A 27,739-nucleotide genomic window follows, 5' to 3' on the forward strand; every position below is an offset into this window, starting at 1 on the left:
TGAAATCCCCCCCCCATAATGATGGGTATATCTACGACTCCCGCAACCTTACATATTATGGACTTCACCCAATTATGATCATAGACATTTGGTCCATATACATTACAAAGCATTAGGTGTTTCTTGTTTACCGAAGCCTTCACTAACAAATCGTCCTTGGGGGTCTCTCCATGTTTGATGTGTCACCAGGTCCAAGCCCTTCCAGAAAAGAACCAGAAGACCAGCCTTACAGCCCACCGCTGGGTCCTCTTCCACATGTCCTACCCACCAACGCTTAAATTTAGAATGTTCTATCGATGGCAAGTGGGTGTCTTGTAAAAACATAATATCAGCTTTCTGACGATTCAAGGCCTGCATGATCTTCTGCCTCTTAATGGGCGAGGAGACTCTGTTCACATTCCATGACACCAGTTTAACCGGCATCACTTAATAGAAAATCAACAAAAACATCTGCAGAAATTCAACCATTAACATTACCCTTGGACGGTTGTCCCAGCCAGCAACCCCCCAACCAACACAGGACCAAAAAGAATCTTTGGACTCTACAACACACTCTTCATCCACACACGAGACTTCCCAAGACACGCTCCCAAAAACAAAAACCCAAAATAAAACTGCATACATAACCACCCCCAGCCTAGCACTCCCTTCCCCTTACAGACCCCCCAACACACACACAAAACACTTTTACCACCCCTTCAAACCCCATAAATCAAAAATGTCCAATCAACTCTTGGACAAGGCCCCGCGTGAGAAACCCCTCACCCCCCAGAATACCCAAACCCACCCTCCATAATATTTCAACAATTGAACCAGCATTTATATTGAGACATTACATTTTCTGCAAAGTTCCATTGACCCCCCTCCCCCCCCCAAAAAAAGCACTTTCATCATCTCGTGCAACAGCTGAATCCGCAATTCGAACAGCATTTCTTCCCATCAACACCGGGGTACAATTAGCTTTTTAATATACAGAGCAAAGTCAGAGCATAAACTACATTAAAAAAAAAAAGGGCCCACTCCTGCTGCCTCCTGCAACCACCACAGGCAATACTCTGAAGTTGTGGTTCAAATAACTGTATAGCACTCTAGATCATAATGCAAGAACAAAACATATTGCAGCCGTATCAACAAATCTAGGCATGAATTTGGTCCAACCACTCAATGATTCCGGTAAGATTGTTAGGCATATAGAGCAAAATCAAAGCATCAGCTGCAGAGAGAGAGAGAGAAAAAAACCTAGTAAATGTTCAGGGCTTTAACAGGGCTAGCTACTTTGCAGACATGCCCACAGAACAAAAAAGCAGCATATTAGAACAACAACATATGCAGCGCTCTTTGTGCAGCCATTCCAGATTCCTTGTCTCCAATCCGTCCATCTCTTCGTCTGTAATTTATCTCCAAATAAGCATTTCGCGGCCAAAGGATAAACTTGTTGATCCCCTCTAATTGCAAAAGGCCTAAAGCAACAAGGCTAGATCACCGAAGTCCAGTCCTAGAAATGTACATATACAGCATTCCGCTTGCAAATGGCAATTATTTCCCATCAGGCCGTATCCATAGAGGTGGGCAAGTCTTTCACAAAGGCCTGAGCTGCTTCAGGCGAGTTATAGAATTGGGGCCGTCCCTCCATAAAGATCTTGAGTCGAGCTGGGTATATCAAAGCAAATTGTATGTCTGCGGTGTAGTTCAGCACAAACTGGTCCATAAGCCCGTCTTAAGCCCGCTACCCGAGTTGAAAAGTCTTGGAAGCAAAGCACCTTTTTATTATCATAGGAAAGAGGGCCCTTAGATTTTATAGCCCGCAGGATTTCAGTCTTGTGAGCAAAATTTAAGATCTTACATATTACCACCTGTGGGCAAGGCTCCTTCTGTCTCTTAGGGCCTAACCGATGTGCCCGCTCTATACGGAGCGGGCCCAGCTCCGACCGCAACCCCAGGGTAGACACCAGCCACGATTCCAGGAACAGTCTCAATTCCCCTTCAGCAATGCTTTCAGAGAGGCCAATCAAGCGCAGATTCCCCCTCCGAGAACGATTCTCTATATCATTTACCTTGTCTTCCAATACTTTCATCCTGCCCTGTAAAGTGTTGGTCAAAGTCGAAAGCTGCAGCACCTGGTCTTGAATATCCGAGACGCGCTGACAATGTATAGGAAATTCTCCTTTTAAAGATTCTAATTTCCCGTCCACTGTATCCAGCTTGTTCACCCATGCGGAGCTTACAGAGGAACTCCCAGGGTCTTTTCCTGCCGCCATTTTAGGATCGTTGTGTGGCGCTTTATATTTTTCTCGACGTTGCAACTTCGTGGATATGGCTTCACATCAAAGCAAGCTGTTTTTCACTGCCTCGTTGTTTCCCCAATCCTTTTCCTTTGTGAAATTGGTTCGGCTCTCAGAATATTGCTCGTGGAGGGTGGATTAATGCGATCTGGGCCCGGGAGCTCTCTCACTTGTGTCCGCTCTCCTAGCACGACATCACGTGACTCCGGCTTAGGCCATTTTAAAATAAGGAGAGGATTATTTTTATTTTCCATTCTCCACCATTGAGAAATTTGATTTTTGATATGCCTATTTTTCCTGCGATATCACAGAAGCCTGTCAGTGGAGTCAAGTAGTGAACAGACTGTAATAGGACCATGTCTGTGACTAACCCACTTGATCTGTGCTTAAAATGTCTGGGCATAATCATAAGTGCATAAGTAATGCCATATTGGGACAGACTGAAGGTCCATAAAGTCCAGCATCCTGTTTCTAACAGTGGCCAATCCAGGTCACAGGTACCTGGCAAGATCCTAAAAAAGTTCAATACATTTTATGCTGCTTCTCCTAGAAATAAGCATTTTAATAATGGTCTATGGACTTGTCCTTTAGGAAGCCATCCAAACATATTTTTAAACCCCACTAAGCTAACTCCTTTTACTACATTCTCTGGCAATGAATTCCAGAGTTTAATTACACGTTGACTGAAGAAACATTTTCTCTGATTTGTTTTATATTTACTACTTTGTAGCTTCATTGCGTGCCCCCTTGTCCTAGTATTTTTGGAAAGCGTAAACAAGCGATTCATGTCAACCCGTACCACTCCACTCATTATTTTATAGACTTCTATCATATCTCCCTTCAGCCATCTTTTCTCCAAGCTTTAAGAGCCCTAGCTGCTTTAACTTTTTCTCATAGGGAAGTCGTTCCATCCCTTTAACCATTTTCGTCTCCCTTCTCTGTACCTTTTCTAATTCCACTTTATCTGTTTTAAGATGCGGTGACCAGAATTGAACACAGTATTTGAGGTGCGGTTGCCCTTTGGAGCGATACAAAGACATTATAGCGTCCTCATTTTTATTTTCCATTCCTTTCCTAATAATACCTAACATTCTATTTGCTTTCTTAGTCGCTGCTACACACTGAGCAGAGTGTTACAACGTATCATCAATAATGACGCCTAGATCCTTTTCCTGGTTGGTGACTCCTAACGTGGAACCTTGCATTCTCCAAGGACAAGCAGGCTGCTTGTTCTCATGACCCGGTGACGTCCACGGCAGCCCCACAAATGGAAATCTTCCTAGCAACAAAGCTTGATAGAGCCTTCGAACGCGCGCACCGCGCAATCGCGGCTATCTTCCCGCCCGTCACATGAGTCCCGATTAGTTTTTCTCTTTCCGCGGTGAAGGATAGACTGCTTGCGGGCTAGCTCCGTTTTCGCCCACGTAAAGAGCCTTCGGTTTTCGTGTTTTTTCACTATTTTTTGATAATCTACGGTCGGTTGACCTGTTCTTTTTCCTTTTTCAAAACAAAAAAAATCCTCTAGTTCTTAGTCTTTTTCCCTGTTAAGTTTTCTTTCACGTTCGTCGCGGTTTCTCATTTTTGTGCCCTCTTTTTTGGCACAATCGAGAATTTTGACTTCGCCGCCGCTATTTTTCCGTCCATGTCATCGAGGACTCCCAGCGGCTTCAAGAAGTGTTCTCGGTGCAACTGGGCGATCTCAGGTAGCGACCCCTATGCGTGGTATCTTCAGTGCCTTGGGCCCGACCATCGCCCAGATGCATGTAAGTTGTGTCTTAGCCTGAAAAAGCGGACACAGGCGTCGAGACAAGCTCAGGGGGACAGTCTGTTTGGAGCTTTGCCCGGGACGTCGACATCGGCACCGGAGATGGCATCGACATCGGGAGCACAGGTAGTGGCTGTCCGGAGACCACCACACGCTGGGAGCAGTGAGCCATCGAGTGGGTCTCCACCTGACTCGAAGACTCCTGCTGTGCAGGCCCAACGGGACCGACCACTTTCGGACCCGACCCCGATGACGTGCCTCGAGCAAAGGCTAAGAAGCATCGCCATCGGTCTCCTTCTAGACATGGTACCGGGACCTCCGGGGTGTCGAAGGATTTGGCACCCATGAAGCATCGACGCCAGGAGGACCGCTCCCCCTCCATTCAAGAGGTGTCGGTCCTCGGACAGCCCGGTACCGCCTGCTCACCTTTTGCAGATTCTGCCTCCGACTCCTGCTCCGGCCCCACAGCCTTTCCTGGCAGAGACTCTGGACGAGCGTATCCGAGCCATTCTCCCAGGTCTTCTGGAAGGGCTGCTGCGTCAGTCTGTTCCGGTACCGGGGGTGCTTGCACCCTCAGTACCGTTGATGGAAGCGAAAGCTGGCTCTGTGCCTGTGGTGTGGTCCCCGACGCCGGTACCGCTTGCGGTATCAGCCTCGGTTGCCACCCAGGTCGACTCCCCGTCGACATCACTAGAGGGGAGCTTCATCGCCACTGGCACGGGAGTCGACTTCTCGGCATCGCCATCGAGGACGGGGTTCCTCAGCATCGAGACGGGCCCATTTTCGGACTGCAGTCAGAGAACTCTTGTCCGACACTGAGGAGGATGCCTCGTGGGGGGAAGAGGAGGATCCCAGATATTTCTCTTCTGAGGAGTCTTGTGGTCTTCACTCTGATCCTACTCCTTCACCAGAAAGAAAGCTTTCTCTCCCGGAGAGTCTTTCTTTCTCTTCATTTGTCTGGGAAATATCTGTGGGCATTCCCTTCCCTGTGGTGTCTGTGGATAAGCCCAGGACTGAGATGCTCGAGGTCCTTGACTATCCGCCACCTAAGGAGTCATCCACTGCCCCTTTGCATAATGTCCTTAAGGAGACATTGCTTAGGAACTGGATGAAACCACTAACTAATCCCACCATTCCCAAAACAGCTGAGTCCCAATATTGGATTCACGGAGAACCTGAGTTGATGAGGACACAGTTACCTCACGATTCTATGGTTGTGGATTCCGCTCGCAAGAGAGCAAGGAGTTCGAGAGATTTTGCCTCAGCGTCCCCAGGACGAGAAACTAGAACCCTAGACTCTTTTAGGAGGAAGGCCTATCAGTCCTCTATGCTTGTGTCCAAAATTCAGTCTTACCAGCTCTACACAAGCATCCACATGCGGAACAATGTAAAGCAACTGGCGGACTTGGTGGACAAGCTCCCTGTGGAGCATGCAGGCCTTTTCAGGAGGTGGTCAGGCAGCTGAAGGCGTGTCGCAAATTCCTGTCCAGGGGTGCTTACGACACTTTTAATGTTGCATCCAGATCCGCTGCTCAAGGTACAGTGATGCGCAGACTCTCATGGCTGCGTGCCTCTGACCTGGACAATCAAATCCAGCAGCGGCTTGCAGATGTTCCTTGCCAGGGGGATAATATTTTTGGCGAGAAAGTCGAGCAGGTGGTAGAGCAGCTCTACCAGCGGGAAACCGCCCTCGACAAGCTCTCCCACCGGGCGCCTTCAGCATCTACCTCAATAGGTAGACGGTTTTTCTGGGGAAGGAGGACTGCTCCCTATGCTTACAATAAACGTAGGTACAATCCACCTTTCCGACAGCCTTCTCAGGCTCAGCCCCAACGTGCTCATTCTCATCAACAGCGTGTGCCCAGACAGGCCCCTGCAGCTCCCCAGCAGAAGCAAGGGACGGGCTTTTGACTGGCTCCAGCTGAGCATAGCCGCTCTAAAAGTACCTGTGCCGGACGATCTACCGGTCGGGGGGAGGCTAAAATGTTTTCACCAAAGGTGGCCTCTCATAACCGATCGGTGCGACCGCACCTGGAGTATTGTGTTCAGTACTGGTCTCCGTATCTCAAAAAAGATATAGTAGAATTGGAAAAGGTACAGCGAAGGGCGACGAAAATGATAGTGGGGATGGGACGACTTTCCTATGAAGAGAGGCTGAGAAGGCTAGGGCTTTTCAGCTTGGAGAAGAGACGGCTGAGGGGAGATATGATAGAAGTGTATAAAATAATGAGTGGAATGGATCGGGTGGATGTGAAGCGACTGTTCACGCTATCCAAAAATACTAGGACTAGAGGGCATGAGTTGAAGCTACAGTGTGGTAAATTTAAAACGAATCGGAGAAAATGTTTCTTCACCCAACGTGTAATTAGACTCTGGAATTCGTTGCCGGAGAACGTGGTACGGGCGGTTAGCTTGACGGAGTTTAAAAAGGGGTTAGATAGATTCCTAAAGGACAAGTCCATAGACCGCTATTAAATGGACTTGGAAAAATTCCGCATTTTTAGGTATAACTTGTCTGGAATGTTTTTACGTTTAGGGAGCGTGCCAGGTGCCCTTGACCTGGATTGGCCACTGTCGGTGACAGGATGCTGGGCTAGATGGACCTTTGGTCTTTCCCAGTATGGCACTACTTATGTACTTATGTACTTATGGTGGTTTCTTCAAATAGTCCAGTTAGGGTACTCCCTCAATTTCGTCTCCAGACCTCCAAATTGCCCACCGGGAGCTCAATCCTTCAGCTTCCAGCACAGGCAGGTACTTGCAGAGGAACTCTCCGCCCTTCTCAGCACCAATGCGGTCGAGCCTGTTCCACCCGGGCAAGAAGGGCTGGGATTCTATTCTAGGTACTTCCTTGTGCAAAAGAAAACAGGGGGGATGCGTCCCATCCTAGACCTAAGGGCTCTGAACAAATTCCTGGTCCGAGAAAAGTTCAGGATGGTTTCCCTGGGCACCCTTCTTCCCATGATTCAGAAAAACGATTGGCTATGCTCTCTGGACTTAAAGGATGCTTATACACACATCCCGATACTTCCTGCTCACAGGAAGTATCTTCGATTCCGTCTGGGGAAACAGCACTTCCAGTATTGTGTGCTGCCCTTTGGTCTCGCGTCTGCTCCCAGGGTGTTTACAAAATGCCTGGCGGTGGTTGCAGCGTCGCTACGCAGACTGGGGGGTGCATGTGTTTCCTTACCTCAACGATTGGCTGGTAAAGAACACCTCCGAGACAGGAGCTCTTCAGTCCATGCAGATGACTATTCAACTCCTGGAGCTACTAGAGTTTGTTCTAAATTATCCAAAGTCCCATCTTCTTCCAGTTCAAAAACTAGAATTCATAGGAGCTCTGCTGGACTCTCAGGCGGCTCATGCTTATCTTCCCAAGGCGTGGGCAGACAACCTTCTGTCCCTTGTTTCCATAGCCAGAGCGTCTCAGCAGATCACAGCTCGGCAGATGTTGAGGCTTCTAGGCTATATGGCTTCCACAGTTCATGTAACTCCCATGGCTCGTCTTCATATGAGATTGGCTCAATTGACCCTAGCTTCCCAGTGGTATCAAGCTGCAGGGAATCTAGAGGATGTGATCCAGCTGTCCACCGACTTTCACAATTCCCTTTGGTGGTGGACGATGCGATCCAATTTGACCTTGGGACGTCCTTTTCAAATTCCTCAACCACACAAAGTGCTGACAACGGATGCATCCCTCCTGGGGTGGGGAGCACATGTAGATGGGCTTCACACCCAGGGAGCTTGGTCCCTCCAGGAATCGGGTCTTCAGATCAATCTCCTGGAGTTGAGAGCGGTCTGGAACGCTCTAAAGGCTTTCAGAGATCGGCTGTCCAATCAAATTATACAAATTCGGACAAACAATCAGGTTGCCATGTACTACATCAACAAGCAGGGGGGCACCGGATCTCGCCCCCTGTGTCGGGAAGCCGTCCAGATGTGGCTTTGGGCTCGCCGTCACAGCATGTTTCTCCAAGCCACTTATCTGGCAGGTGTAAACAACAGTCTGGCCGACAGATTGAGCAGGATACTGCAACCTCTCTAGTGGTCGCTCAACTCGGATGTAGTCCACAAGATCTTCTGAGCATGGGGCACCCCCTCGGTGGATCTTTCTGCCACTCAGCTCAATAACAAGGTCCCTCGGTTCTGTTCCAGACTTCAGCCCCCGTCAGATGCCTTTCTCCTACATTGGGGGACAGGCCCTTCTTTATGCTTGTCCTGCACACTAAAGTAAATTCTGACTTTAAAATAAAGTCCAAACTTCTCAACTTTCAGGCTAGAGGTGAGATACCTGATTCTTCTCTTAAATTTAATGCTTATTGCTTAATTAATTAATTAATTAGCCCTGTGAAACCTTTTCTTTCTTTCTATCTTGTCCTGCCAAGCTCTGATTGATAGGAAGAGAGAGGAGAGGCTGTTAAAACAGCATTGAATTCATTTGAGACTCAAAAGTAACATTTTACACAGCTGTAATTATTGGGAATATTTAGATTAAAAAGTTAGATTCTTAGACAATTTTAAAGGTTAATTCAATTGGAAATTCTTTGGTCCTGGTCCCACCCAGCTACAGAATTCCCTTGATAAAACAGCAGTTAGCTGACACTTGCTTTCCAAAGTGCTCTGCTCAGACAAATGGTGAACGAACCCACGAGGGAGGCAGCCACGTTGGATCTGGTGCTCACGAATGGGGATAGTGTGTCAAATGTCCGAGTAGCTGCGCACCTTGGAAACAGTGACCATCAAACGGTTTGTTTTGATGTAACGGCTCATGTGGACGGCGGCCACTCTAAACTCAAAGTCCTCGATTTCAAGCGAGCTGACTTTAACAAAATGGGAGAATACCTGAGGAAGGAGCTGATGGGCTGGGAGGACGTACGAGAAGTGGAAGGACAGTGGTCCAGGCTGAAAGAAGTAATAAGCAGGGCCACAGACCTTTATGTAAGGAGAGTAAATAAAAGCAGGAGAAAAAGGAAACCGATATGGTTCTCCAAGCAAGTGGCTGAGAAAATAAAGATTAAAGAGTTAGCGTTCCAGAAATATAGAAAATCTCAAGAGCAGGAACATGGGGAGGAATACCGGATGAAACTGAAAGAAGCCAAGAGAGACGTACGTCTGGCGAAGGCGCAAGCGGAAGAACAAATGGCTAGAAATGTAAGGAGGGGAGACAAAAACTTCTTCAGGTATATTAGTGAAAGGAGAAAGACTATAAAGGGAATTGTGAGACTAAAAGATACAACAAAACACTATGTAGAAAATGATGAAGAAAAAGCCAATTTGCTAAATTAGATACTTTTGTTCTGTTTTCACTGAAGAAAACCCTGGGGAAGGACCGAGAGAGACTGGCAAAAGTACACCTGAGAATGAGGTGGATAGAGCGCCGTTCACGGAAGAGAGTGTGTATCAACAACTTGGAAAGCTAAAGGTGGACAAAGCCATGGGGCCGGACGGGATCCACCCCAGAATACTGAGGGAGCTCAGAGAGGTCCTGGCGGGTCCTCTTAAAGACTTGTTTAATAAATCCTTGGAGACGGGAGAGGTTCCGAGGGATTGGAGAACGGTGGAGGTGGTCCCTCTTCACAAAAGTGGGGATAGGGAAGAAGCTGGAAACTACAGGCCGGTAAGCCTCACTTCGGTTATTGGAAAAGTAATGGAAGCCATGCTGAAGGAAAGGATAGTGAATTTCCTGGAAGCCAATAAGTTGCAAGATCCGAGACAACATGGTTTCACCAAAGGGAAATCATGCCAAACGAATCTCATTGAATTCTTTGACTGGGTGACGGGAGAATTAAATCAAGGACGTGCTATGGACGTCATCTACTTAGATTTCAGCAAGGCTTTCGACACGGTTCCCCACAGGAGGCTCTTAAATAAACTAGACGGCCTGAAAATAGGACCCGAAGTGGTGAACTGGATTAGGAACTGGTTGACGGACAGACGCCAGAGGGTGGTGGTGAATGGAGTTCGCTCGGAGGAAGGAAAGGTGAGTAGTGGAGTGCCTCAAGGATCGGTGCTGGGGCCCATTCTGTTCAATATATTTGTGAGTGACATTGCCGAAGGGTTACAAGGTAAAGTTTGCCTTTTTGCGGATGACACCAAGATTTCCAACAGAGTGGACACCCCGGAGGGTGTGGAAAACATGAAAAAAGATCTGAAGAAGCTAGAAGAATGGTCTAACGTTTGGCAATTAAAATTCAATGCGAAGAAATGCAAAGTGATGCACTTAGGGAGTAGAAATCCAAGGGAGACGTATGTGTTAGGCGGGGAGAGTCTGATAGGCACGGACGGGGAGAGGGATCTTGGGGTGATAGTATCTGAGGACCTGAAGGCGACAAAACAGTGCGACAAGGCGGTGGCAGTAGCTAGAAGATTGCTAGGCTGTATAGAGAGAGGAGTGACCAGCAGAAGAAAGGAGGTTTTAATGCCCCTGTATAAGACGTTGGTGAGGCCCCACCTGGAGTATTGTGTTCAGTTTTGGAGGCCGTATCTTGCGAAGGATGTTAAAAAAATGGAAGCGGTGCAAAGAAAAGCTACGAGGATGGTATGGGATTTTACGTTCCAAGACGTATGAAGAGAGGCTTGCTGACCTGAACATGTACACCCTGGAGGAAAGGAGGAACAGGGGTGATATGATACAGACGTTCAAATATTTGAAAGGTATTAATCCGCAAACGAATCTTTTCCGGAGATGGGAAGGTGGTAGAACGAGAGGACATGAAATGAGATTGAAGGGGGCAGACTCAGGAAAGATGTCAGGAAGTATTTTTTCACGGAGAGGGTGGTGGACGCTTGGAATGCCCTCCCGCGGGAGGTGGTGGAGATGAAAACGGTAACGGAGTTCAAACATGCGTGGGATATGCATAGAGGAATCCTGTGCAGAAGGAATGGATCCTCAGAAGCTTAGCTGAAATTGGGTGACGGAGCAGTTGGGGGGAAGAGGGGGTGGTGGTTGGGAGGCGAGGATAGGGGAGGGCAGACTTATACGGTCTGTAACAGAGCCGGTGATGGGAGGCGGGACTGGTGGTTGGAAGGCGGGAAATACTGCTGGGCAGACTTATATGGTCTGTGCCCTGAAAAGGACAGGTACAAATTCAAGGTAAGGTATACACATATGAGTTTGTCATGGGCAGACTGGCTGGACCATGCAGGTCTTTTTCTGCCGTCATCTACTATGTTACTATGTTACTATGTCCTCCCATACCTTTAGTAGGGAAGACTTTGCTGAAACTCAAGCAAGACTGCGGAACCATGATTCTGATTGCGCCTTTTTGGCCGTGTCAGATTTGGTTCCCTCTTCTTCTGGAGTTGTCCTCCAAAGAACAGTGGAGATTGGAGTGTTTTCCAACCCTCATCTCTCAGAATGAGGGGGCGCTTCTGCATCCCAACCTCTAGTCTCTGGCTCTCATGGCCTGGATGTTGAGGGTGTAGACTTCGCCTCCTTGGGTCTTTCTGAGGGTGTCTCCCGAGTCTTGCTTGCTTCCAGGAAAGATTCCATGAAGAGGTGTTACTCTTTTAAATGGAGGAGGTTTGCCATCTGGTGTGATAGCAAGACCCTAGATTATTTATTTATTTATTTATTTTTGTTACATTTGTACCCCGCGCTTTCCCACTCATGGCAGGCTCAATGCGGCGGGCAATGGAGGGTTAAGTGACTTGCCCAGAGTCACAAGGAGCTGCCTGTGCCGGGAATCGAACTCAGTTCCTCAGTTCCCCAGGACCAAAGTCCACCACCCTAACCACTAGGCCACTCCTCCACACAAAATCCTCGCTCTTGTCCTACACAGACCCTGCTTGAATACCTTCTACACTTGTCAGAGTCTGCACTTAAGACCAATGCCGTACGAGTTCATCTTAGTGCAATTAGTGCTTTTCATTATCGTGTAGAGGGTAAGCCTATCTCTGGACAGCCTTTAATTGCTTCATGAGAGGTTTGCTTTTGTCAAAGCCCCCTGTCAAACCTCCACCAGTGTCATGGGATCTCAATGTCGTTCTCACCCAGCTGATGAAACCTCCTTTTGAGCCACTGAATTCCTGCCATCTGAAGTATTTGACCTGGAAGGTCATTTTCTTGGTGGCTGTTACTTCAGCTCGTAGGGTCAGTGAGCTTCAAGCCTTGGTAACCCACGCTCCCTATACTAAGTTTCATCATAACAGAGTAGTCCTCCACACGCATCCTAAGTTCTTGCCAAAGGTGGTGTCGGAGTTCCATCTGAACCAGTCAATTGTCTTGCCAACATTCTTTCCCCGTCCTCATACCTGCTCTGCTGAACATTGGACTGCAAAAGAGCATTGGCCTTCTATGTGGAGCGGACAAGCCCCTTCAGAGAGTCTGCCCAAATGTTTGTTTCTTTTGATCCCAACAGAAGGGGAGTTGCTGTTGGGAAACGCACCATTTCCAATTGGCTAGCAGATTGCATTTCCTTCACTTATGCCCAAGCTGGGCTGACGCTTGAGGCCCAATTGACCTTCTTTGTTGTTTTGAGTGAGCCTGGGAGCTAGGGATACCCCAGTCGTGAGAACAAGCAGCCTGCTTGTCCTCGGAGAAAATAAAGATACATACCTGTAGCAGGTAATCTCCGAGGACAGCGGGCTGATTGTTCTCACATACCTGCCCGCCTCCCCTTTGGAGTTGTCTTTGTCCTTGTTTGCTTTGTTATCGAACTAATCGGGACTCTTGCGCGACGGGCGGGTAGATGGCCGCGCATGCACGGTGCACACGAGCGTTCGAAGGCTCTAGCAAGCTTTCCGTTCGTGGGGCTGCCGTGCACGTCACCCAGTCGTGAGAACAATCAGCCTGCTGTCCTAGGAGAATACCTGCTACAGGTATATATATTTTACGTAGCTATAATTTGGTTTCCTCTTTCCCACATGCATCAGTTTGCACTTGCTGACATTAAACGTCGTCTGCCATTTAGATGCCCAGTCTCGTAAGGTCCTCTTGTAATTTTTCAGAATCCTCTTGTGATTTAACAACTTTGAATAACTTTGTGTCATCAGCAAATTTAATTACCTCACTAGTTACTCCCACCTCTAGGTCATTTATAAATATGTTAAAAAGCAGCGATCCCAGCACAGACCCCTGGGGAACCCCACTAACTATCCTTCTCCATTGAGAATACTGACCATTTAACCCTACTCTCTGTTTTCTATCTTTTAACCAATTTTTAATCCACAATAGAACATTACCTCCTATCCCATGACTCTCCAATTTCTTCTGGATGCTTTCATGAGGTACTTCGTCAAACACCTTTTGAAAATCCAAATACACAATATCAACGAGCTCACCTTTATCTACATGTTTGTTCACTCCTTCAAAGAAATGTAATAGATTGGTGAGGCAAGATTTCCCTTTACTAAATCCATGTTGGCTTTATCTCATTAAAAAAGATATAATGGAATTAGAAAATGTACAGAGAAAGGAGATGAAAATGATAAAGGGGATGGGACGACTTCCCTATGAGGAAAGGCTGAAGCGTATAGGGCTTTTCAGCTTCGAGAAGAGATGGCTGAGGGGAGATATGATAGAGATCTATAAAATAACGAGTGGAGTGGAACGGGTATACGTGAATTGTTTACTCTTTCCAAAAATACTAGGACTAGGGGGCATGCAATGAAGCTACAAACTAGTAAATTTAATACGAATCTGAGAAAATGTTTCTTCACTCAACGTGTAATTAAACTATGGAATTTGTAGCCAGAGAATGTGGTAAAGGCGTTAGCTTAGCGAAGTTTGAAAAGGGTTTGGATGGCTTCCTAAAGGAAAAGTCCATAGACCATTATTAAATTGAGCTGGGGAAAATCCACTGCTTATTTCTGGGATAAGCAGCATAAAATGTATTGACCTTTTTTGGGATCTTGCCAGGTATTTGTGACCTGGGTTGGCCACTGTTGGAAACCGGATGTTAGGCTTAATGGACCTTGGTCTGTCCCAGTGTGGCAGTACTTATGTTCAATTCTTGTCACCGCATCTCAAAAAAGATATATTGGAATTAGAAAAGGTACAGAGAAGGGCGACGAAAATGATAAAGGGAATGGGACGACTTCCCTATGAGGAAAGGCTAAAGCGTTAGGGCTCTTCAGCTTGGAGAAAACACGGCTGAGGGGGAGATATGATAGAGGTCTATAAAATAGTGAGTAGAGTGGAATGGATGGATGTGAATTGTCTGTTTACTCTTTCCAAAAATACTAGGACTAGGGGGCATGCGATGAAGCTACAAATTAGTAAATTTAATACGAATTAGAGAAACATTTTCTTCACTCAACGTGTAATTAAAGTCTGGAATTCGTTACCAGAGAAATGTGGTAAAGGCAATTAGCTTAGCAGGGTTTAAAAAGGGCTTGGATGGGTTCCTAAAGGAAAATCCATAGACTACTACTACAACTATTTAACATTTCTAAAGCGCTACTAGGGTTACGCAGCGCTGTACAATTTAACATAGAAGGACAGTCCCTGCTCAAAGAGCTTACAATCTAAAGGACAAATGAATAGTCAGTCAAGTAGGGGCAGTCAAATTGGGGCAGTCTAGATTTCCTGAAAGGTATAAAGGTTAGGTGCCGAAGGCAACATTGAAGAGGTGGGCTTTGAGCAAGGATTTGAAGATGGGTAGGGAGGGGGCTTGGCGTAAGGGCTCAGGAAGTGTATTCCAAGCATAGGGTGAGGCAAGGCAGAATGGGCGAAGCCTGGAGTTGGCGGTGGTGGAGAAGGGTGCTGAGAGGAGGGATTTGTCCTGTGAGCGGAGGTCTCGGGCGGGAACGTAAGGGGAAATTAGGGTAGAGAGATAATGAGGGGCTGCAGACTGAAAATCCATAGACCATTACTAAAATGAGTTGGGGAAAATCCACTGCTTATTTATGGGACAAGCAGCATAAAATATATTGAACTTTTGGGGGATCTTGCCAGGTATTTATGACCTGGATTGGCCAGTGTTGGAAATAGGATGCTGGGCTTGATGGACCTTTGGTTTGTCCCAGTGTGGCAATTCTTATGTACTTGAGGCTTATGGTAATAACTAAGGGTTTTCTCAGAATTATGACAAGACCAAGGCCCTTCCTGTTTCTGAAGAGATGCGGAGAAACTGGGTGGGACCATTTCTGCTTTCATGGGCGGATAGGGGTGTGAAATATTTGGGGGTCTGGATACCAATGGCGCTTGCTGATCTTTATAAAACTAATATTGTCCCACTGCTGGAGGAAACCAGAGTTAAACTCAATTTCTAGAGATCCTATCCCCTCTCTTTGTGGGTGCATATTCATTTATTTAATATGATTTTGGCCCCTACGTGGTTGTATCTTTTCCAAATGCTCCCACTATTCCTCCGTAGAAAAGAAGAATGGACCTTTCAGCAATTAATACAACATTATTTGTGGCAGAGTAAGTGCGCTCATCTGCCGTTGGCCATGGTTCAAACTCCTAAAGAATATGGGGGGATATTAGATATTTGACGGTGGCCAGTGGCATACACCACATTAATTTTAGTGTCCAATGTTCCCATTACTACTAATACTACTATTTAGCATTTCTATAGCGCTACAAGGCATACGCAGCGCTGCACAAACATAGAAGAAAGACAGTCCCTGCTCAAAGAGCTTACAATCTAATAGACAAAAAATAAAGTAAGAAAATCAAATCAATTAATGTGTACAGGAAGGAGGAGAGGAGGGTAGGTGGAGGTGAGTGGTTACAAGTGGTTACGAGTCAAACGCAAAGTTAAAGAGGTGGACTTTCAGTCTAGATTTAAAGGTGGCCAAGGATGGGGCAAGACGTAGAGGCTCAGGAAATTTCCAGGCATAGGGTGCAGCGAGTCAGAAGGCGCGAAGTCTGGAGTTGGCAGTAGTGGAGAAGGGAACAGATAAGGATTCCCATCAATCTGTTCCCATAAGGCTTATTATGGGAACATTGGACACTAAAGGGTTAATGATTGGTGTAGGAATACTGACCTGAACATATATACCCTGGAGGAAAGGAGAAACGGCTGATATGATACAGACGTTCAAATATTTGAAAGGACTCAAGAAAAATGTCAGGAAGTATTTTTTTCACAGAGAGAGTGGTGGATACTTGGAATGCCCTCCCGCGGGAGGCGGTTGAGATGAAAACGGTAACGGAATTCAAACATGCGTGGGATAAATATAAAGGAATCTTGTTCAGAAGGAATGGATCCTCAGAAGCTTAGCTGAGATTGGGTGGCAGAGCCGGTGGGGGGAGGCAGGGCTGGTGGTTGGGAGGCGGGGCTAATGCTGGGCAGACATCTACGGTATGTGCCCTGAAAATGGCAGATACAAATCAAGGTAAGGTATACACAAAAGTAGCACATATGAGTTTATCTTGTTGGGCAGACTGGATGGACTGTGTAGGTCTTTTTCTGCCATCATAAGTACATAAGTAATGCCATACTGGGAAAAGACCAAGGGTCCATCGAGCCCAGCATCTTGTCCACGACAGCGGCCAATCAAGGCCAAAGGCACCTGGCAAGCTTCCCAAACGTACAAACATTCTATACATGTTATTCCTGGGATTTTGGATTTTTCCAAGTCCATTTAGTAGCGGTTCATGGACTTGTCCTTTAGGAAACCGTCCAACCCCTTTTTAAACTCTGCTAAGCTAACCGCCTTCACCACATTTTCCGGCAATGAATTCCAGAGTTTAATTACACGTTGGGTGAAGAAAAAGTTTCTCCGATTTGTTTTAAATTTACTACACTGTAGTTTCATCGCATGCCCCCTAGTCCTAGTATTTTTGGAAAGCGTGAACAGATGCTTCACATCCACCTGTTCCACTCCACTCATTATTTTATATCTCTATCATGTCTCCCCTCAGCCGTCTCTTCTCCAAGCTGAATAGCCCTAGCCTCCTTAGTCTTACTTCATAGGGAAGTCGTCCCATCCCCGCTATCATTTTAGTCGCCTTTCGCTGCACCTTTTCCAATTCTACTATATCTTTCTTGAGATGCGGCGACCAGAATTGAACACAATACTCAAGGTGCGGTCGCACCATGGAGCGATACAACGGCATTATAACATCCTCACACCTGTTTTCCATACCTTTCCTAATAATACCCAACATTCTATTCGCTTTCCTAGCCGCAGCAGCACACTGAGCAGAAGGTTTCAGTGTGTTATCGACGACGACACCCAGATCCCTTTCTTGGTCCATAACTCCTAACGTGGAACCTTGCATGACGTAGCTATAATTCGGGTTCTTTTTTCCCACATGCATCACCTTGCACTTGCTGACATTAAACGTCATCTGCCATTTAGCCGCCCAGTCTCGTAAGGTCCTCTTGTAATTTTTCACAATCCTGTCGCGAGTTAACGACTTTGAATAACTTTGTGTTATCAGCAAATTTAATTACCTCGCTAGTTACTCTATATCATTTATAAATATATTAAAAAGCAGCGGTCCTAGCACAGACCCCTGAGGAACCCCACTAACTACCCTTCTCCATTGTGAATACTGCCCATTTAACCCCACTCTCTGTTTCCTATCCTTCAACCAGTTTTTAATCCACAATAGGACATTTCCTCCTATCCCATGACCCTCCAATTTCCTCTGTAGCCTTTCATGAGGTACCTTGTCAAACGCCTTTTGAAAATCCAGATACACGTGTTACTTCTTAGTCACTTCTCTGGAAATTACATTGATTCCGGGGATACATTTGAGTCATATTTTACATACAGGTAGTCAATTGCCTTTGGGAGTATTTCAGCGCTTTCCTCTGTTGAGGGCCTCTCGGGGAAACTTAGAGGTGGATTTTTTGTAGATTTCATGTTTCTGCTGCTGTTAACCTATGTTTATCTATTTGTAATGACCCTGCTTTCCTTCCAGGTCAGGGAAGGGGTATTTGTATCTATGCCTCTAAGGGAATACACTATTTAATCCATGTGCTGACTCATGAAGGTCAACTTAAACCCTTTAAGGAGTTACAGCAGCTCCACCTACTGCCTGTTACTCATTATTGTCAGACCTGTGAGTTCTTGTACCAAGTAGAGCGCTGCCGAGCCCGGTACTCGGACCAGGTTCTGCTTGGCGGCCGGACAACCCCGGGTTTCACCTGCGCTGACCGCCATTCCCCAGAGGTTGAGCCCCTAGGTGCAGGCGCACTGCAGGGTTTACGAGATAGAGCAGGAAGCGGGGTGATGAACCTGACAGCCAGATAGGCAGCAGGCAAGAGAGTGATCCAGGTACAGGCAAGATCAGGAGGCAGGCTCAGACACAAGAGTAATCCAGGTACAGGCAGAGTCAGTAGGCAGGCAGCAGACACGAGAGTAATCCAGGTACAGGCTAAGTCAGCAACGAAGTAGAGGAGAAGCACACTACTGAGCAAGTAACACCTACCAAAGTAGAAGCCGAAGCAAGGAGTCTAGGGAGAGCTCAGCTGATAAAGTGCTGGCGTCTGACATCAGCTGGGAGAAGGGGCACAGCCATAGGACAAGAGCAGGGAAAGGAGGAACCGGAAGACTAATAGGAGGGAAGCAAGGGAAGCCAGGTGGGTGGAAGCAAAGCAATCAAGGAGCCTGCAGCCAGAGAAGAACTATACATACATGGCTCAGGGCTGTGCCAGTCAAGTGTGCGTGTCGATGGGACCCTGCGCAGCCTGAGGATGCCGCTTGCGTTGAGGTAGGGGACATGACAATTATTTTGGTCAATTGTCGTCACTACTTGCAGATACTTCAGTGGACAGATCTGACGAAAGATGTGCAAAAGACTGATGCCATCTCAGAGGTAACCGTCGTTCAGTTACCTGTTGGCTGTATGATGGCCAGATTTTGTTTGCACCGGTTTTCTTTGTTGCGGCGTCCTGATTTCACCCCTTTTCGCCAGTTTTTGTGCGGAAAATCGTGGGGGAGCTCTGGCCAACATAGCTCGTTTCCTGTGTGTCGGTGGGCCGGCTGCCAGCCCAATCGCGTTGTCCCTGCTCGCGTTGCTCTTGAGGACCCTCGGGAAATCCGTCGGCGTTTGGCCGTCGATCGCCTGCTCATCACCGGGCCTGAGCCTGTTTTGGACCGGGGCGCCGTGGTTTACTGTCTGTTTGCTGCGGCTGCCTCTTCCCCCCCCCCCCCCCCCCCCCCCCCCCCCCGTTCATCTTTTCTGACGGGGAGTCTGCTGCCCTGGCCCAGGCGATCTTCTGGACGTTGTGTTGGAGTTGTTCCCCTGCTGACACTGCCGGCTCTTCCTCTTCTGCTGGTTTGATGGAGCAGTGGCGGAAGTCCCTGGTTTGGAGGGCCCTGACGGTTGGAGCTGTGGAGGAGGACCGTTTGAACCACCATCTTGGATCCTACTCCGTTGCAGGTGTTGCCTGCCTCCAGCTTTTGTCAGCCTCTGGTGACCGTTGCCTCTCTCCTGGCCGCATGCTGCTGCTGTTTCCTCTGTGCTTCGTCTGTGCTATCTGGGTACTGCTGCAGTTCCTGTTTGAGGACCGCCTTGTCTGGACCTGTTCAAGCCACCCTGTTTTGCTTGGATCTCCATCATCCCTCTTGGCTCACCTGGATTTCTGCCGTCCATCTTATCTCTCTTCCCTTTCCCTTCTTACCCTGTTCTTTCGCCCCTAACTAATGTAATATAATTGTAACTGATTTAACTGTGCATTGTAAGCCAGTTTGAGTCTGCTTCATGTGGAAAAAAGTGGGGTGTAAATGTTTATATATATATATATATATATATATATATATATATATTGGGAGCACAACAGACGGTACTACTTTCTTTCCAGCACCAATATTTAAAAGACACCACTACGGAATTACAGTTTTCTCTCAAGCGCTACCTGGGCAGTAAGCATGTAGTGTGTGCCAACTGCCATTTACCATTGGGTAGGCGCCCCGCAGTAGAAAACAGAAAATATTTTCTATTGCGTGTTTTCGGCACATGCGCCAAATTCAGAATTACACCCAGGGCATTTGGTAGTCAGGCGATAATGCCGATTTGGCGCACACTGCATGCACATAGGCCCTTATACACCTTTGTGAAAGGGCCTCTCGTTTGATTAAATCTTCAACATTTAAAGAATCTAATAAATTGAATAGTTTTTTTAAGCCAACTTATCTCCTCCAACTAATTTGGAATCATCTTTCTTTTTAACAGATATTTTACATTTAAAGCTCCAGCTTTGTTTATTTTCGACTGTTGAATTTTTTTCAAAAATATTTTTTCTATCCATCTACATTCCCTTTTTAATAAGTGCAGTTCCTGATCAAACCAGTTTTCTGATTATTTTTTTTATTTAACAACTAATAATATTCCAATTTGAAAGTATATCCAAGGATGATTCTGAAGACAGAGATAAAAATTCATCTATCTCCTGCCAAAATATGAAGCAGATCTAATTTACTTCTTCTCAGTTTTACAGACTTAAAACTATCCTGACAAACCCGACTGGCTGGGTGTGCCCTGAGGACTGGGTTGAAAATGCATGGTCTAGGCCCATCAAATCCTGAGTGTTCTAAGAATTCAGTAAAATCTCTTATTTTGAGATCTAAGTCATTATTGATATGCAGATTTATATCCCCAATTAATACCACATGATCAGTATGTACTAGTTTTGCAATAAATTCTTGAAAAGAATCTCTACAATCCAGCCATTTCCCAGGAGGGCAATAAAATAATACACAATTAAGAGAATCCAAAAATGAGTCCTCACAAATCTCATTTGATAAAATCTCAAAAGAAATAGAACTCGTAGAATCAATTAGGTTGCTATAAAAAAAAGACGTATAAAATTTGCAATTCCTCCTCCCCATCTATCTATCCGGAGAATATGCAAAATCTTGTATCCCAAAGGACACACTCTGTCTTTGGTTATCTACACTGGATAACTCACCCACCCCTAGTCCCCAGTTTCTATCCTCTGTACTCACCTTCCTTGCTGTTAAAGACTTAAGACTAGATTCCAATCCTGGCTCTAGCTGAGCTGGAAGTTTGGAGAAAGCGGAATTGCATTAAAAAAAAAAAATTTGCATGTCCTTTTTTTGTGTGTTTCAGTGCTTGGGAGACCAGTCGGCTGCTTTAGTTGGACAAATGTGTTTCCAGGATGGACAGGCAAAAAACACGTAAGATCACTGAAATGAGTTTGTTAAAAAAAAAATTTTTGCAATGTGTTGTAACCATAGATCCAGTAGCTTATATTTCAACTCCAGTAGTTGGAATGTAAGGTTAGTACCAGGCAGACTTCCTGTGGTCTATGTCCCAGAAATGCAAAGAAAGACCATGATCAAGTATTTTATTTCATATTCATTGTTGGGTTTAATCATGAATTGGTACTGAGTGACTGTTGGACCATTCAGGTCTTTAACATAGTAAAAGATGATAGATACTATGTTTAAGAAATCAGCTGCTGCCTCTTAGAACATAAGAATGGCGATAACGGATCAGACCAATGGTCCATCTAGCCCAGTATTCTTCCTCCAACAGTGGCCAATCTAGGTCACAAGTACCTGGCAGAAACCCAATTGCAAGAATCCATGCTACCAATCCCAGTAACTTCCCCCATGTCCATCTCAATAACAGACTATGGATTTTTCCTCCAGGAACTTGTCCAAACGTTTTTTAAAACCCAGACATGCTAACCGCAGTTACCACATCCTCCGACAGCAAGTAGCTGAGCTTAACTATTCATTGTGTGAAAAAATATTTCCTCCTATTTGTTTTAAATGTATTTCCATGTAACTTTTTGCTGTGACATGAGAAACTGACATACTTGGCAGGTGCAAAGTGTGTGAGTTAAATTGGTGAAAATCAACAGAAGGGATTTGAAAATGAAATCCTACATTCTTGCTTTTCTGGACCATCCCTGCCTCTCTGTACAGGAAAAAGGTGTGTATGTGCTGTCAGAGGTCTTTTTACAAATCTGTGGCAAAAGGGGGCCTGTGCTGTTGTCAGTGCATGTTTTTGACGCACGCCGAGGTCCTCTTTTACCGCAGCAGGTAAAAGGCAGTTCTTTGGGGGGTTTTCAAGAAATGGCAGTGGGGCAAGTGAAGCACTTGCCGCGCTGCCATTTGGGGGGAGGGGGAGCACTTACCGCCACCTATAGAGGTGGTGGTAAGGGCTCCTTCGCTAACCTGGTGGTAACTGGGCAGTGATTACTGCCACACTGGCACTACAAAAATTGTAGAAAACTTTTTGCAGCACCGGAAATGGCGTGTGCTGGGGGAGGGAAGTACCGCCGAGCTGCTGCGGTAGCCTGGCAGTATTTCCCTTTTAGTGAGCGGTAAGCCCACATTGGGATTACTGCCGCGTCGTAAAAGGGCCCTTCAGTGCGCACACTTTTTTTGCTATTGAGGACCCAGGGCTATTTCTGTTGGTAAGCCCTTGTTTATCAGCAGAGATCCCTTTCAATGCTGACTTAAATCTTTTTGTTATATGTAAAGCATGTTTTTTTACACTCGTGCACACACACACACTCTCATAAAATTGTGTGCAGTTATAAATGCGCAAAAAAATATTTAAATACTTGGAACAGGACTGTATTTGTGCAAGAACATTTGTACACTGCTGGGGGACTTGGTACAAGCCTATTTTTCAAACTTCTTCTACTAACCTATAAATGTATTCACTCTGCTGCTCCCCAGTATCTCTCCACACTCGTCCTTCCCTACACCCCTTCCCGTGCACTCCGCTCCATGGATAAATCCTACTTATCTGTTCCCTTCTCCACTACTGCCAACTCCAGACTTCGCGCCTTCTGTCTCGCTGCACCCTACGCCTGGAATAAACTTCCTGAGCCCCTACGTCTTGCCCCATCCTTGGCCACCTTTAAATCTAGACTGAAAACCCACCTCTTTAACATTGCTTTTGACTCGTAACCACTTGTAACCACTCGCCTCCACCTACCCTCCTCTCTTCCTTCCCGTTCACATTAATTGATTTGATTACTTTATTTTTTGTCTATTAGATTGTAAGCTCTTTGAGCAGGGACTGTCTTTCTTCTATGTTTGTACAGCGCTGCGTATGCCTTGTAGCGCTATAGAAATGCTAAATAGTAGTAGTAGTAGTAGTAGTAGTTTTCTGCCTGCATGAAAAAGGCATGTTTGTAGGCTTTTCACATAGATGTCATGTTGTTAAATTAGCTCCACATGTTTAGAATGTTTCAACATCAGTAGTTGAGAAGAAGCTGTGGTTTTGTTTTGTGAAAACAAATCATGGAACTGATCATTTTAACATCCATGTTACTCTCTGCACTGTTAATCGTTAAGCCTTGTTAATGAGACCTACTATGTCAGGTTTTTTGGGGGGAGTTTTCATAAAATGAAATGAATCCTAATCTCTCTTTATTGCAGGTATGGAACAGGCTGTTTCTTGCTGTGTAATACAGGACAGAAGGTTTGTTACTAAAGTGAAATATTGAAATCTGTTGAGCCAGTAGCACATTAAATATTATGTATGTGTGTATGTATATGTATGTGTACGTATATGTATATATATTATTATTTTTTTTTTTTTGTAACCTTAGGGCCCTGTTTACTAAGTTGCACTGTAGGCACGCTAATGTTTTTAGTGTGCGCTAAAAATTAGCACGCACTAACACTAGAGACACACATAGGGATATATGGGTGTCTAGCATTAGCGCACGCTAAAAACGCTAGCATACCTTAGTAAACAGGACCCTTGGAAATAGTCTCCTGAGAGATCGAGAAGGCTAATATGATCATACTAAACTGTATATCACAAATTAAAGCATGCATTTATTGCCAGTAAACTTACATGTATTTTATAGGTTGAAAATAATAAGAAATTTAAGCTGTCTGTTTTAGAAAATACTTCATATATTTAATAAATTGATTTGGGTTGATGGTCAAAGCATTGTAAATAAAATGCAAAACTAGGATCTTAGTAGGCTGTGTTAGAGGGAACTTTGTGAACTACTTCAGAGAAAATCCATATTAAAATTCAAGAAAAGAAGCAGAGGATAATTCTAAAGATCAAGAACACTTACCAATCATGGATGACATCCTCGCTGTTTCGCATTCTTTGGATATTTCCAGAGCTTTCCAGGAATTCTTGAAAAGCAGTATGCATGATAGTTCCTGTTGTCCTACAGCTTGGCCCCAGTTTTTTCCAGACATGTTGAACAGACAGTTTTCTTGCTTAGCAGTTATCCCAATCTAAATTAGTCTATTGCTTTTTGGGTGGTTTTCAGCTATAGCATGCCTCATGGCTTTTGTTTTGTTCTAGTTCCCTAGTTATTCATTTTCTGAATATTTTAAAGGTACTTCTTGTTCTTATGGGATTTTCTGTCAGTGGGCCTGATGTTGGACTGTGATCCCCAAGCCTCATGGCTACTGTATTTTGCATCTCAGATTTTTCTTCAAAAAGCTTTTAGGTACTCCCCAGCATAGGATACCCCTAGCAGAAGTACTTCGACTATTGCTAGGTGTCATGACAGCCATTTTGATCCAGAGCCAGATGGGGTGGAAGGGGAGGGAAACTGCTCTTCTACCAGCCCACTGAACTACTAGGGTTCATCTCAAATCCCAGGGATGGTAGGATGTGGTAGGAGGGTATTCTTTCCCAACATATGATTGGGGCTTGTATTCAAGGGGATCCTTTTGTAACAGGAGACAAGAGGCAAATGGTTCCAGAGGCATGACAACTTTTATTAGCTAGCTGACACAGTACTAAGTTCAGATTCAGCTGCCCCCCCTACACTTTCAGGGGAGGTCTGCTAAAGGGTCAGGGGATCAGATCAGGGTTTTCTTTTTTGTGGGGGGGGGGGGGGGGGGATTGGATCAGGTAGATCAGAGGTTAGGGGAGATCTGTGTGAGTGTTATGCCTTGGCAGATCTGTGATAATACAATGTGGAATTCCAACTGCAACAAAAATCCTCTCTAATACTGGATTTACTGAAATGAAATTGTAGCCTTATACACTACACATACTGCAAGTATTTCATATTATTGAAGGAAAAGCCTCAACAGACTCCTCTACATAGGCTCACTGGCCATTAACTTCACGGAGTACTTGCTGTCATCGGCACAAAAACCTCCCAAAGTTATTGAAATCTTTAGTCCACAGAACAAATACTTTTCCTTAGCATCAGCAGCAGATTTATCCAGGAACTGGTGGGATGTATCTGCCTACAAGCAGGTGGAGCTAGAGAGCACTGAAAGCAGTGACACTGGACACCCAGCTCCTTGTCTCCTCAGTATATCTCTATCTCCAGCAGGTGGTGGACGGATTCCTCCCAGTTCCTGGATTCTTGGGGAACTCCTGGGCTGTTTGGCCAGTTGAGCGTGGGGGCGTGTGGCTAAGGGTGCCAACATTGAGGACATATACAACCTGTATTTGTTATCAACCGACTGGGCAAACGCCTTTGACGGTATTATGTAAGTCACATTGAGCCTGCAAATAGGTGGGAAAATGTGGAGTACAAATGCAATAAATAAATAAATACTCGTGATGCAGGTCCCTGTCCTACCCCGTTCTCCACCATCTCTCTGTTGCTTTCCTTTCCTGGCTGCTTAAAAAAAAAAAGAGAGAGAATCTTCCTTCTCCTCACAACTTTGCATCTCTCAGCCAGTTAAAAAAAACAAAACAAAACAAAGAGAAATGTAGAATTTTTTTGTTTGTAGCTCTGGTTGAGTTATCTGCCCGTTTACAGTTTCTGCTGGGCTATGTGGAGGGCGGAAGCACTGTTTGGGCTCCCTCAGAAAGTGACCGCCGCTTGTTTGTACTCCTTCCTGAGCTGATGAGTACTTTTACTGCTTTTCTCGCTGTGGCGGTGCCAGCAGGCTTGCGATCTTGTTAATGGCAGTTAAAAGGTGTTCCCGCTGCAGCTCTCATCACTCCACAGCAGGGGCCTTCGTGGTGCGCTGTTCAGACTCCATTTCGGCGGAGACAGGTGAATCTTCTTTCTCTGATGGAGGGTCTGTGGCTCCTATGTCTTCTCCTTCAATGTTGCTGGGATCTGGTGACTCTGCTAGACCTTCTAAGCTCGAGGACTTTGAGGAGGGGGAGCCTCTGCTTGGAGAGCAGGATGGTCTGACTGCGGTTCGGATTTTTCATCATGAGGAGCTGCCTACGCTAATTTCTGAAGCTTTATTGGCTGTGAATATTTCGGATCCTAAGGAACTTTCTGTCACTTCTGTTAATCCGAAAATGTCTAGTATGAGGAAACAATCTAGGTCTTTCCCAATGCATGAATCCATTCAGGAACTAATTTCAGCACAGTGATATGACCCTAAAAGTACTTTTAAAGTGGCTAGGGCCATGGCCCGTCTCTATCCAGTGGCTCCCACAACAGAGACCTTTTCTTTACCTAAGGTGGATGCTTTGGTAACAGCAGTCACTAAGAAGACTACTCTTCCTGTAGAGGGTGGTGTCGCCCTTAAGGATATGCAAGACAGGCGTCTTGAAGCCTCGTTTAAGAGTTCCTTTGAAGTGGCCACTTTGGCCTTACAAGCTTCTATTTGTAGTTCCTATGCAACCAGAGCTTGTCTTTCCTGGTTTCAGCAGAGTATGGAGCAAGACCAGGAAGCTTCGGGGTCCGTAGTGGGTACTCAGATGGAGTCAGCTCTCGCATATTTAGCGGACACCCATAAACCACTACTAAATGGACTTGGGAAAAATCCACAATTCAAGGAATAGCATTTATAGAATGTTTGTACGTTTGGGAAGCTCGCCAGGTGCCCTTGGCCTGGATTGGCCACTGTCGTGGACAGGATGCTGGGCTCGATGGACATTTGGTCTTTTCCCAGTGTGGCATTACTTATGTACTTATGATTTAGTCAGAGCTTCGGCCAAGCAGATGGCTTTGGCACTTTCAGCACAACATTTGCTTTGGTTGCACCATTGGGCCTTTGATATGGCTTCCAAACAGCTGCTCATGAGGCTTCCCTTTCGTAGGAAATTGCTGTTCGGTGAAGAGCTGGAAAAGATTATTAAAGATTTGGGGGATTCTAAGTCCCAGCGTCTTCCAGAAGACAATCTTAGATCCGGTTCTAAGTCAGGTCCTTCTAGACCTCACTTTCATGAGGTTCGCTGTTATCGGCTGGCTATAATTCTTCCTTTCAGTGTACCAGATTTCAGTAGAAATCTTCCATATGGAGTGACAAGAGGTCTCCAGGAGCTCCAAACAGATCTCGGGTTTCAGGCTGTCCTGCCTAATGATGGGGCACAAGTCCATTCCTCGACTCTTTTGATAGGGGGTTTGTCCCTCTATCTCGAGGTATGGACCACTATTACTTCAGACCAGTGGGTCTTGGGTATCATCAGAGATGGCTACAGGTTAGAGTTTGCCTTTCCCATCGCAGACAGATGTTTGGAGTCTCTTTGGGCCAACACAACCAGGAAGCAGGCCATTTTGGCTACGTTGCAGGCGTTGTTGGACCTCGGGACAGTGGTGCCTGTTCCTCGGGCTAAATGGCACACCGGCCGTTATTCAATCTACTTTGTCGTTCCTCGAAAAGGGTGCTCTTCTCGACCTCAGGAAAGTGAACAAGTGCCTTCGAGTTTGTCACTTCCGCATGTAGACGGTGCAATCGGTACTTGCTTCAGTTCAGCCAGGGGAGTTTCTCACGGCCTTGAATCCCAGAGATTATTGACCTATAAGTTTATTCACTCTGCTGCTCCCCAGTACCTCTCCACTCTCGTCTCTCCCTACGCCCCCCCCCCTTGAGTACTCCGTTCTGTAGATAAATCTCTCTTATCCATCCCCTTCTCCTCTACTGCTAATTCTAGACTCCGTTCCTTTTGTCTTGCTGC

At 45.9% G+C, this 27,739-nt stretch overlaps 1 protein-coding gene across 1 annotated transcript in view; it reads left to right on the plus strand.

The window, feature by feature from the left end:
- GK (glycerol kinase) overlaps positions 1-27,739 on the plus strand; it is a 311,446-nt gene that overhangs the window by 143,508 nt on the left and 140,199 nt on the right. Inside the window, exons 11-12 of the mRNA XM_030202379.1 lie at positions 21,023-21,090; positions 23,317-23,359. Of these exons, the coding sequence (XP_030058239.1) occupies positions 21,023-21,090; positions 23,317-23,359 (111 nt within the window). The remainder of the gene's footprint in view (positions 1-21,022; positions 21,091-23,316; positions 23,360-27,739) is intronic.

The sequence above is a fragment of the Microcaecilia unicolor genome, chromosome 4, assembly GCF_901765095.1.
Source record: "Microcaecilia unicolor chromosome 4, aMicUni1.1, whole genome shotgun sequence".
Classification (NCBI taxonomy): Eukaryota; Metazoa; Chordata; class Amphibia; order Gymnophiona; family Siphonopidae; genus Microcaecilia; species Microcaecilia unicolor.